Below are 13,309 nucleotides of genomic sequence, written 5' to 3' on the forward strand. Positions count from 1 at the left end.
CTGTTGACTCCAAAATGATATCAATGGTTTTGTTGAGTGAGCAGAGAAGTGGTAAATGGAATTCAAAGTGTGGGGTCATGCATTTGAGGAGGGCAAACAAATGGGGTGAGGAAGTGAGACCTTCGGGATGGCTGTCCACAGGTCCTGGAATGCTGATCTTCCTCTTGTAGGCAGGTTTTAACACGTTCACCACCCCATTCCAGAAAAGCAGGCAGAGGAAAGTCTTGTGGACTTTCGTCCGTTGGCATTGGCAACAGCGGTTTCCAGGTCTTGTTGGCAGCACGCCGGCCTCTGAGCAAGAAGCTCGGCCTTGAAGTCACACTGGAGGGCTCATCAGATTGATAAAGAGCCTGTTAACCCTTCCAGCACTCCCCCAAAGGGGAAATAATGTGTGTGGAGGTACGAAACAAACAAACAAACATATTTGTCTTCACAGCACTAAAGCAGGCCATTCAGCCCAACTGGTCTATGCTGGTCCCCATTTCATCTCATCCTGTCAATGTACCTTATCCGTTAAATTTAGTCTGAGGATTTTCAAACTATTTGATGGAGCAGACTTGAGGTTCTGCATATAGCTCTGGTCTCCGTCCTAGAATAAGGATATTGAAGCACAGGAAGAAGATTTGCAATGATGTTAAACCAAATTGAGGGAGATCAGGTAAGATTATGCAGGCTAGGTGGGGGCTTGTTATTATGAAAAAAGTGATCTTTAGAATGATTTTGATGAGATGGATATAGGGAGACTGCAGTTGAATCCAGAACAAAGGAGCATAAATACTGTTTAAGATAGTAATTGACATTAAAATATTCTGAAAGAATTTTGTTATGTAGGGCGTGGTGGGAATATCAAACTCTCTGCGATATGGAGTAGTCAGGCAGAAAGCATTGATACTTTTAAGGGACGCTTTATGTACATGTGAAGGAGAAAGGGAATCGAGTGATGCAGACAGAGTGCGAGGAGAATGTGTGGAGCAGAGACACCAGTGCAACTGAATGGGCTGCTTTCTGTAACTTTGAAATCGAGGAAACACTCGGCGTGATATTTTACCAAGCTGCTTATCCATTGTCTTGTGTTTACCTCTCAATCACAGAGTCGGAGGTTCGTCCCAATAGGCTTTTGACCTGGTGCCAGAAGCAAACCGAGAGTTACAAGGACGTGACCATCACTGACCTCACCACCTCCTGGAGTAACGGTCTGGCTCTGTGTGCGATCATACATCACTTCTGCCCACAACTAATGTACGATTTAATTTTTGCATTAAATGTAATATCGACGGTGGATTAATGTTGGAACCAAACCTGAGCTCTTCTTACATTGCTTGGCACCGGGGACTCCAGTGGAGTTGACTGTTGCATAGTGGAATAAAGGGCATGAGGTGCAAACCCTGCTACGGGTGTTTGCTTTACAAAATGAATGCATTGGCAAACAGGTCTACCATGCTCCAAATCATAGAACAAGATAGCACATGCAAAGGCCATTTGGCCCATTATGCCTGTGCCAGCTCTTTGAAAGAGCTGTCCAATTAGTTCACCTCTTTCCCTATAGCTCTATGCTTGGTCCTCGTGCAAGAATTCATCCAATTCCCTTTTATAAGTTACCATTGAATGTGCTTCTACTGCCCTTTTAGGCAACCCCGACCCCTCTGCCCGTAAACCTAATCCAGCACCCAATCCCTAAACATGCTAAAATTCATATCTTCATTTTCCAATCCCTCCATGGCCTTACCCCTCCCTATCTCTGTAAACTCTGCCAGCCCTATAAAATCCTCTGAAATCTCTGCAATCCTCCAGTTCTGACCTCTTGTCCCTCTGTGACGCACTCCACTTCACCATTGGTGGCCATGCCTACAACTGTCTTGAAATGAAATGAAAATCGCTTATTGTCACAAGTAGGCTTCAATGAAGTTACTGTGAAAAGCCCCTAGTCGCCACATTCCGGCGCCTGTTCGGGGAGGCTGGTACGGGCTTTGTTCGAAGCTCCGCAATTCCTTCCCTCAACATCTCTGCCTCTCTGTTCCATCCTCCTTTCAAACCCAACCGTTTGACCAAGCTTATGATCACCTGTCCTAATTTCTGCTTGTGACTTGGTATCAAAAGGTTTTCAAGGTGCTATATAAATGCAGTTCCTTTTGTAGGACCTCGCATATTCTGCCGACCTTGGTCACAGTTTGGGTTTTGCATTACTGGTGAAGTTTGGTATTTTTGAAGGCTCTGAATTGGTTTGCAGGAAATCCACTCTCATTACCACCCCGCCAACCACCACACAGCACCTGAGCTCTACACCCTAACCCTTGGCCCAACTCCCAGACCGGCCCCGAGCCCTACTTTCCATAACCTTCCACTGGTGATGTGGCCCTTCTTCTTTCTTCCCCAGTGACTATGATGCGCTGAATGAAGAAGATGCTGCCAAAAACAACCAGCTGGCCTTTGATGTAGCAGAACGTGAATTTGGAATCTCTCCGGTCACCACAGGGAAGGAGATGGCCTCAGTCAGCGAGCCCGACAAACTCAGCATGGTTATGTACCTCTCCAAGTTCTACGAATACTTCCGAGGCAACCAACGCTCAACTGCCTGTGAGTGATTCATCTTTGAACATGTGTTGTTGATGAATTATATTCATTTGATCACTCTCAATATTGATTATATGTCAGTCAGGGCTCAGAGGACAGCACTCTCGGCTCTCAGTCAGAGGTTCTGTGTTCTTTAATAAAGCCCAAGGGAGTCAGACGAGTGATGTAATGAAGTTGTTTATTTATAACGCATTTGACTTCATCGGGTCCTCCCTTTCTGTCGGTCAAATCCTATTTGGCTGACCTTATATACACGTGGTAATAGCCCCGTAGTTAGCGGGAGAGCTCATATTCCTCGCGCCACACGGGGAAAAGAATCAACTCAGCCCGTGTGTTCCGTACAGGTTATTGCAGCACCCACCCCCCTCCAAGTCTGAAGGCCCCTTAGGGAACGATGAGGATGATGAAGACTAGGCGCGGATGAAGAAGTTTAAGAACACCGATGACGAGGAAGACTTCCGAAGAAACCGGCAGAGCCCCGACAGGTGACGCGGAAGCTTTGGCTTTGGCACAGCATTGACTGGTGGTGGCACTGGATTAGCTGGAGTACAACGAGCTGGATTGATTTGCAGGAAATCCACTCTCATTACCACCCTGCCAACCACCACACAGCACCTGAGCTCTACACCCTAACCCTTGGCCCAACTCCCAGACCGGCCCCGAGCCCTACTTTCCATACCCTTCCACTGGTGATGTGACCAAGGTCGGCAGAATATGCGAGGTCCTACAAAAGGAACTGCATTTATATAGCACCTTGAAAACCTTTTGATACCAAGTCACGAGCAGAAATTAGGACAGGTGATCATAACACTTGCAGCCGGACCGCCTGGGCAGAGAACCCTCCAAAGTTAGTCGAACAATGACGTCCGAGTCACAGACTCCAGAGGTCTGTGTCTCCACATCAGAATCAGATGACCAGACATCGGGCACCTTGGTATCACAAGAAGAAAACAACGTAGTCAAGTGTGCCGACTGTGGAACCAGATAAACTGGCTGGACCGGGGTGGCGTTCATCCGAGGGGCTGTTTGAGCGGTGGGCCGTCATGGAGCAGAGTCCCCCAAGGAGCCGTCGGAGAGGAAGACTGCCAGGCATGAAGATGATCAAGCTTCATGAGTTGACCTCGAACAAAGATCTGGTATGAAACCAACGAGGATCTTCACCAAAGTTACGGGCATTGACCACCTCGACGGGTGCGAAACCTCAGAGGACAACACCTATTCGGGTAATGCCCTTGGAAATCTTGTTTACAGCTCACTTTTGCACTGATGTCGGATAGCAACAAACCCAACCGAGTCTGGAGTTGGCAACCCATCAACATTTCGGGCAGCGCCACCCCCATAACAGCATGAGGAGCCGTCCTATGTGAAAAGTGAAAGCGAGCCAGCCTGGTAGCCGTCGGACCTGTGGTTTGTTTCTTCAGGCTCCGCTTCACTGTCTGTATGCACGTTCCGCCAATCCATTCTTGAGCTACATGGGGGAAACAATCAACCTAACCCCGTGTGTTCCATGCAGGTTATTACAAGTTCAAAACCCACTCCAGAGACTTGAGTGACAATCCCAGGCCGACACTGCCAGTGCAGTACTGAGAGAGCACTGCACTTTTGGAGGGTCAGTACTGAGGGAGTGCTGCACTGTCAGCGGGTCAGTACTGCGGGAGTAATGCACTGTCAGAGGGGCAGTACTGTGGGAGTACTGCACTGTCAGAGGGTCAGTACTGAGGGAGCACTGCACTGTCGGAGGGTCAGTACTGAGGCAGTGCTGCACTCGGAGGGGTATTCAGGTGTGTGTAAGATGGTGTACAGGGAACGGAACTTCAAAGAGTCTTCGATCAGCAGGGAATAACTTGGCTGAAACCTGCACGAGTACATAAAATAACATTTTTCTGAAGTATTTTAAAAACACAGATGTTCATATTTATCTGTCAACCTATAATACATGAATGTTAATAATTATAAACTGAATGTGACTTTGCTGCTTTATTGCTGTTTTGTTTTTCCTGGCATCTGGAACCATGTTCATTTTCAGGTGTTAAAATGAGGTCACATTAGAAAATAGTTTGGGAAGCACCATGATTGACCATCAGGGAGGTCGGTAAGAGTCAACAACATTGTTGTGGGTCTGCGGTTAATTGGAGGCCAGACCGGGTAATGAGTCAGATGGATTTTTACAACAATCTAGTCACTTCATGATCTTTATTAATGAGATTAGCTTTTTAATCTAGATTTATTTAATTAATTGTCTTTCCCTAGCTGCCTTGGTGGGATTTGAACTTGTGTCTCCGGAACATTTGGCCAGTTGAACAAGACTTGGGTTCAGAAGATTCCGCATTTTGAAATCATAGAATGACAGAGCACAGAAGCAGGTCGTTCGGCCCATTATACCTGTGCTGACTCTTTGCAAGAACCATCCAATTAGTCCCACTCCCCCTACTCTTCCCCTATAGCGCTGCCAATATTCCCTTTCCAAAACCTGTTTTCAGATCTATTTGCCAATAACTCTACATTCTGGCATGATGTAGGATTCTTCAAATTTATGTATTGTGGATTACAATTGATTACATGATACCATGGTGCAGTCAGATTCTAAGTAATTCCTTTTGGAAAGTTGCTGTTGAATTTGCACCCACAGCTCCTTCAGGCAGTGCATTCCAGATCACAACGACCCAGATTTTAAAAAAATTCCCCTTTGATTCTTTTGTAGATGGAAGTCATTAAAAATTATATCATCGGCTTCACGTTGCCTTTTTATCTTTTTTCCAACAGCTATCTTCAGACAGGATAATGAAAGCAGCAATAACATGTCTGCACCTCCAACCAGGCAATCACATTCAATCTTCAATGGCATGACCCTGTTGCCAAGGAAACGGACACCAAAGGTAAGGGATCATAACGAGCTCTGTGTCGATGTGTAGAGCTTGTGGAACTTGACACAAGGAAAAGTTCACGTGAAATATGATACGGGAGACTTGGAGCAGATGTTTTCACTTGTGGGTGAGACCAGAACGTGGGGCCAGAGATATAAGATCGCCACCGGTACATTCAATGGAGAATTCAGAAGAAACATCTTTACTCCAAGAGCGGTTAGAACTAGAACTCACTGCCATGGGGAGTGGTTGAGGTGAAGCTAGAAAAACAGGTGCGGGATAAAGAGATAGAATGATATACTGAGAGGGTGGGATGAAGAGGGATGGGAGGAGGCTTGTGTGGAACATTAGCACCAACTCAAGAGGTAGGAGTAGGCCATCTGGTCCATAAAGCCTGCTCCGCATTATGATCCCGGCTGATCTTTGGTTTCATCTCCACTTTCCCACATTTTCTCAAATCCTTTGATTCCCTGAGAGAACAGAAATCTGTCCACCTCTGCCTTAAATATATTCAACGATGGATCCTCAACATCCTGAAGTAGGATATTTCAAAGTTTCACAACATAGACCAGTTGTGCTGAATGACTTGTTTCTGTGCTGTACTTACAATTTGGTAGACACCTGAAAAGACTTAGAATAACTTTGTGGGGCAGTGGGAGTAGTTTGGGATTGATCCAGAGCTATGGGAAGAGAGGAGGCCAGTGGGATTAGTTTGGGATTGATCTGGAGCTATGGGAAGAAAGGAGGCCAGTGGGAGTAGTTTGGGATTGATCTGGAGCTATGGGGAGAGTTGAGGCCAGTGGGATTAGTTTGGGATTGATCTGGAGCTATGGGGAGAGTTGAGGCCAGTGGGATTAGTTTGGGATTGATCCGGAGCTATGGGGAGAGTTGAGGCCAGCGGGATTAGTTTGGGATTGATCCAGAGCTATGGGAGAGTTGAGGCCAGTGGGATTAGTTTGAGATTGATCTGGAGCTATGGGGAGAGTTGAGGCCAGTGGGATTAGTTTGGGATTGATCCGGAGCTATGGGGAGAGTTGAGGCCAGTGGGATTAGTTTGGGATTGATCCGGAGCTATGGGGAGAGTTGGGGCCAGCGGGATTAGTTTGGGATTGATCCAGAGCTATGGGAGAGTTGAGGCCAGTGGGATTAGTTTGGGATTGATCTGGAGCTATGGGGAGAGTTGAGGCCAGTGGGATTAGTTTGGGATTGATCCGGAGCTATGGGGAGAGTTGAGGCCAGCGGGATTAGTTTGGGATTGATCCAGAGCTATGGGAGAGTTGAGGCCAGTGGGAGTAGTTTGGGATTGATCTGGAGCTATGGGGAGAGTTGAGGCCAGTGGGATTAGTTTGGGATTGATCCGGAGCTATGGGGAGAGTTGAGGCCAGCGGGATTAGTTTGGGATTGATCCAGAGCTATGGGAGAGTTGAGGCCAGTGGGATTAGTTTGAGATTGATCTGGAGCTATGGGGAGAGTTGAGGCCAGTGGGATTAGATTGGGATTGATGCAGAGCTATTCGGAGACATTGAGGCAGTGGGATTAGTTTGGGATTGATATTTGGAGAACGCAGGGCAGTGATATCAGTTTGGGATTGCTCTAACTGGAAGCCAGCACAGAAATGGTAGGCTGAATGGCCTGCTTTTGAACTGTAAACATTGTAGACTATGTAGGAACAGATGCTGAATTTAAAAATAAATGTGAATTGTAGTATAATTGTGAAGTTATCAGTATATGCTGCACAATGTGTGTTTTAATGAATATTTTAATTCAGCAGGAAAAGAAAAGTGAAGATAATGATGCCACAAGTAAGAGGAGGAAGAAGACTGACTTACTATCACAGGAGGTTAGTGGAATAGTGCACAATCGGAATATTGTATCATAAAAGCAAACTGAAGGAAAGATCTACCTTTAACTAATGCAAGAATCAATCATTCCCTTCCTGGGCAAAGCAAGTCGTTCATGGAATTATGTTGACTTAGAGAATTGGTCTTCTCTCAGCGGGAAAACACCCCAGTTACTGGTTGTCTTCAAAAGACAATAGGCGAGAATCCATTAGTATAGTATCACTTCTGACTTCAGGGATATTTAATTCCTGTGTGAGCACCCAAGCACATGGAAGTGGCGCTATGCTGACATCATTCACCCCAATGCTCTGAGGTGAGATACCAAAGTTAGACAGTGCAGGTCCTGATGTCACCTGCATTGTTCAGTATTGAGAAAAGAGGCATGAAGCAGCAAAATAGGCCCTGAACTAGTGTTATTTTATAACAAAGCCGGTCCAACTAAATGTGTGGAACTATTACTACTGCAGAGTGTCTGAAAGTTCTGTGGAGTGTTTATGGAGGTGTTTTGGTGCCTTGGTCAGGGACCATTGCTGCATCCTCACAGGGAGGGCAGAGGAATAGGTGACCTGTCCACAGAAAGGCTGCAACAGATGTGAGCAGCAACAGCGTCAGTGCCTCTGGGTCTGCAGAACAACAGGGCGATGAAGCAGAGGCTGTGAAGAGGGTAAGCTCCATGCCATCATGACATCAGAAGGAGAAGATTGGGATGTGTCAAGGGGCTTGTGCAGTAGAAAGTAAGAGGCCCACAGTCACATCATCAGCAACTTGCTCAGACAGCAGGATGAGAGCAAACTGGGAGTTGAGAAGAGGCATAAATTTGCAGGTGACACTAAAATAGGTGGGATAGTACTTTGCAATGAGGAAGTAAGAAATTTACAAATCGATATGGATAGGTTAGGTGAGGGGCCAAAATTTGGCAGATGGAGTTTAACATGGATAGGTGTGAGGTTATCCATTTTGGCCGATGAAATGGAAAGTCAGGTCCCTCTGCTTTGGGGCAGAGGGATCTGGGTATCCTTGTGAATGAATCTCAGAAAACTAATATGCAGGTACAGCAGGTAATAAGGAAAGCAAATTGAATTTTAGCATTTATAGCTAAAGGAATCGAGTGTAAAAGTAGGGAATTGTTGCTGCAAGTGTAGAAGGCATTGGTGAGACTACACCTGGAGTACTGTGTACAGTTTTGGTCCCCTTATTTGAGGAGGGATGCAATTAACTCGAGGCAGTTCAGAGGCGGTTCACTGGATTGATTCCAGAGGTGAGGGATTTCCCGTATGAAGAAAGATTGAGCAGTTTAGGCCTATGCTCTCTAGAGTTTAGAAGAATGAGAGGAGATCTAACTGAGGTATATAAGATGGTAAAAGGTATTGACAAAGTAGACGTGGAGTGGATGCTTCCTATTGTGGGACAATCTAGAACAAGAGGTCATAGATTTAGGATAAGAGGTAGCAGATTTAAAACAGAGATGAGGAGAAATTACTTCTCCAAAGGGTCGTGAATCTGTGGAATTCGCTACCCCAGAGTGTGGTGGATGCCGGGACATTGAGTAAATTTAAGGAGCAGATTAACTGATTTTTAATTAGTAGTGGGTTGAAAGGTTCTGGAGAACTGGCAGGAAAGTGGAGCTGAGGCCGAGATGAGATCGGCCATGATCGTATTGCATGACGGAGCAGGCCGGAGGGGCTGAATTGTCTACTCCTGCTCCTAGTCCTTATGTTCTTGTATAAAGCGGGAAGATGCCATCATCATCTGTGCTCTCAGTGACATTGAGCATAGTGTACCCCTAATGCCAAGGGAACTCTCTCCATTGTAGGGAGATGCAGGCATCCTTGTTTGATAATAACTCCTGCAAAGTAATTTGGGATCTTTTACTACCTTATAGCTCGAATATAATTGAAATTGATGCTTTTACATCTGTCTGTGATTCCTGTATTTCCATATTTTCCGGACATTCCTGTCTTGTTGGCAGCTCTCTGCTTGCTTGCACTGGGGTATGTGGGGCCTTGGCTCTGATTGTACTAAACACAGGTCTGACTTTTCCACACAGGCAGTGAATCCCAAAATTGACGGGAATGAGACAAAAGGTGCTGGGAACCAAAACAAAGTAAAGTCAATGGCAACACAGTTATTAGCAAAGTTTGAAGAGAATGCACCAAGCTCCTCACTCCGGAGGCAGGTAAGACACTCGGTTTGGAGCACGAGACAGGTGTGAGTGGGATTTCCTTAGCCAATCACTGGATCATGTACAGGTGTGAGAGGGATTCCCTTAGCCAATCACTGGATCATGTACAGGTGTGAGAGGGATTCCCTTAGCCAATCACTGGATCATGTACAGGTGTGAGTGGGGATTCCCTTACCCACTCACTGGATCTTGTACAGGTGTGAATGGGGATTCCCTCAGCCAATCCCTGGACCAAGTTCAGATGTGAGTTGGATTCCCTTAGCCACTCTGGGTATACAGGTATAAGTAGGATTCCCTCATCCACTCACTGGATCGTGTGCAGGTGTGGATGTGATTCCCTTAACCACTCACTGGATCCTGTACACCTGTGAGTGGGATTCCATTGGCCGATCACTGGATCCTTAACAAGAGTGAGTGGGATTCCATTGGCCAATCACTGTATCATGTGCAGGTGTGAGTGGGATTCCATTGGCTGGTCACTAGATTCTATACAGGTGTTAGTGGAATTCCATTGGCCGATCAATTGATCTTGTACAGGTACCAGTGGGATTCCATTTTATTTCACCTATCTTAAACTTTTAGAAGCACAAATCTCAGTTCCTGATATATATGTGAACTGGCCTAAGATTGTTCCTACGTTACAACAGCAATTAGTGTTATTAAGGAAACCAATGTTTTTAATGTTAGGAGGTTAACTATATTTTGGTTTGTTATTGAGTGCAAAATAATGAAGGGGATCACAGAAACGAGGAGAAAACTTCACATTTGCAAAGAAAGGATGACTTGCATATTTAAAGGACCTTTCACAAACTCTAAAGTTTTCCAAAGTGCTTTTAGCCAATGGTGTTCTATTGAAGTGTAGTGTATTGTAGTGCAGGAAACATTGCAGCAAATTTGTGCACCGCAAGCTCCCACTAACAGAACAGATAATGTTTTTAGTAATCTTAATTAAGGATAAATTTTGGCTGGGACACCATGGTGAAACCCTCCTTTAAAATAGTAGTCTAGGGATCTTTTAATCCCACCTGCAAAGGCAGATGGGGGTCTCGGTTTAACATCTCATCCAAAAGGCAGCACCTCTGACAGTGCGGCACTCCCTCAGTGCATGCATCAGCCTAGGTTTTGCGCTCATGTCTCAGGAAGTGGGACTGGAAACAAAAAGCTACTGACTCAGAGCCGAAAGCGTTAACCAACACGGACTGACCCTTGAGATAACTGTCTGTCATGTCAAAGAAGGAAAGAATGGGGTGACCAAAAGCAAGGTCAGGAGGGTGGGTTTTTAAGGAGAGACATAAATGTAGTGGGGTTATGAGAGGGGATTGAAGAGCGTGGGGTCTAGGTGGGTCGGGGGTCAAGGTGGCTGAAAAATTGGCTGAAATCCAAGGAAGACGATGTTTTGCGGATGGAGTTTAAGGCGTAAGGAAGTTGGCGGTAAGGAGAAGGATGTGGGCATTGTTGGCAAGGCCAACATTTATTGCTCTACAGAAGGTGAAGGTCAGTAAGGAGAGGGTTGAATTGATTGAGAATGGAGCTGATGAAGATCTGGCTCCAGCGTTTGGTGGCATGAGGGTCAAAATGGTGCGAGGCAGGGGTGGAAGTAAAGTTTAACCTCCACCCCCTCTTATTACTTGGTTTGTTGTTTGAATTCTGTGGGAGATCAGAGAGAGCTTGATTATGTTTTTCCTTACTGGTGGACAAGTCAAAAATCTATGATCTGTTTGTATCTGCAGGTTTGAGGTAAATGGGAACATGACAACAACAATTTGCATTTATTTAGCACCTTTAACGCGGTGAAACTTTTCCAAAGCACATTGTAAGTGTCTTGTTCGTCAAAATATGTCACCAGGCTCACATTCGGTGATCTGTTGACCAGAAAGCTTGGTCAAAGGGATGGATTTTCAGGAGCATCTTAGATGGGGAGTGGGAGGTAAAGAGACAAGAATTAGAGGAGCACAGAGACCTCAGAGCATTGTCGAGCTGGAGGATATCACAGAGTTGGGGAGAGGGGAGGCCACGGAGGAATTTGAAAACTAGGCTGAGAGTTTTAAAATCGAGGCATTGCTAGCATGGGAGTCAGCGTAAGTCAGTGAGCACGATGGGTGATGGGTGAATGGGATTTGGCACAGCTTAGGAATTGGATACCAAGTTTTGGCCGAGCTGTGTTTATTGAAGGTGGAAGGCCAGCCAAGAGAGCATTGGAATAGTGGAAACTAGAGTTAGCAATGCCATAAATGAGGGTTTCAGCACCAGATGAACTGGGGCCAGTGGCAGAGCCGGGTGACATTACAGAGGTAGATAAAGGCAATAGGTGCAAGTTTATGCATTGAGTGAGCCCAGACATTCAAAGGAATGTATCTACCAAACCAATTGAGATACCAAGTTCGGACACATTGACATCCCAGTTTTCTGCAGTGAACCACAGCACCTGCTTTTTTTCCATTCAATGCTAATCTCTTGCAATTATCAAACTCACCAACTCTCTTGTTTCCTCTCCTTTCTCAATGTATCTTCATTTCTCCTGTCTGTCACATGGCACGCAGATATCAGTGCCTCCCTGTGTAACAAAACCGCCACTTCCCCCGACTCCTGAGGGCTGCACAAACCCTCGTTTTCTTAAAGGCGAGGACCAAGTTGGGGATGTTCACTGCTCACGGACAATGAAGGTACGAAGGTTTGTGTTGTGTGATTAATCATGTGGCGGTGAATGAGCACATTACTATTGATACTTCAACTCAGTTCAAAGTTTCAAATACATCTCACTGGGAGTAACTTTTATTCATGGCCAGACCTCTAAGAGAATTAAATTGAGGGTGGAAAATGGTTGAGCAGCGAAGAAATTTCAAAGTGGTACACCATGTAATAATCCACAAAGAAAAACTGGGACCATTTAATTTGAACAGAGGAATAATGGAGTGATTTGATAAAGGTTTAAGTTTTGGAAGAGATAGGAAAGGCTGCATCAAAATGGACCTTTCCTCAGTGAATCAGGTTAGTTTGATATAATATTAAACACAAGGGGCGGGATTCTTTGTTGGCTGACGCCGAAATCGCGAAACGCGATTGGGCGGATAATAAGTTCCGATGCCACGGCGGGCGCCGATTTGACACCAAATCACAATTCTCTGTCACCTCCACAGCAGCATCAATGCGGTCCAGAATGCATGTACAGTAAACACCATTTGCATGTCATTAGCGGGCCCGACCTGGTGTTCTCTGGGGCCTCCACGATGCTCACCCTCAGATGGGCCGAGTTCCCGATGGTGCCATTCACTTGTGCCAGCAGCGCACCATGCCCGGGGATTTCCGAACGGCGTCGGGCTGCCCACAAGGGGAAACCCCATTGGCCAGCTGGCAGGACGGAAGAATCCCGCTGCCGGCAGGGACACGCTGCACCAGTAAACTAGTGCGGCGGGATGGAGAATCCTGCCCCATCTTTACAGCATCAGTATAAGTCACATTAAAGCTTGAAAGGCTTCCTGGATTGCGGAATCTTTATCGTGCCATATCTAATGTGAATGAATAATGGTTAGATGGTATGAAACTTTCATTTTACATTTCAAACCGGAGTATAAAGTGAGTTCCGCATCGTTCTTCAGCCTGATTATTTACACCCATGTTTTTCTCCTGGCATGTCCAAATCAGATTGGCAAGAGGTTTAGGTACAAATTTGAGCGGCAGAATTCGAGGTGCAACATTGGCCGTAATTCTCACAGGAAATCTGTCCCCTTATGTCCACGCACTATTTTTGCTATTATAGATTCTAATGTCCACATTCATCATAGGAACTGCCTATGTTAACCAGTCTCCCTGCAATTATACTTTCTTGCCAGAGGGGGCAGTGCACTGTCACC

General features: G+C 45.8%; 1 protein-coding gene across 1 annotated transcript in view; it reads left to right on the forward strand.

Annotated features, from left to right (window-relative positions):
- LOC140384457 (F-actin-monooxygenase mical2-like) overlaps positions 1–13,309 on the forward strand; it is a 371,552-nt gene that overhangs the window by 125,967 nt on the left and 232,276 nt on the right. Inside the window, exons 12-17 of the mRNA XM_072466174.1 lie at positions 1,092–1,239; positions 2,375–2,574; positions 5,335–5,447; positions 7,204–7,275; positions 9,324–9,452; positions 11,999–12,121. Coding sequence (XP_072322275.1) covers positions 1,092–1,239; positions 2,375–2,574; positions 5,335–5,447; positions 7,204–7,275; positions 9,324–9,452; positions 11,999–12,121 — 785 coding nt within the window. The remainder of the gene's footprint in view (positions 1–1,091; positions 1,240–2,374; positions 2,575–5,334; positions 5,448–7,203; positions 7,276–9,323; positions 9,453–11,998; positions 12,122–13,309) is intronic.

Source organism: Scyliorhinus torazame, chromosome 10 (assembly GCF_047496885.1).
Source record: "Scyliorhinus torazame isolate Kashiwa2021f chromosome 10, sScyTor2.1, whole genome shotgun sequence".
In the NCBI taxonomy this organism is placed as follows: domain Eukaryota; kingdom Metazoa; phylum Chordata; class Chondrichthyes; order Carcharhiniformes; family Scyliorhinidae; genus Scyliorhinus; species Scyliorhinus torazame.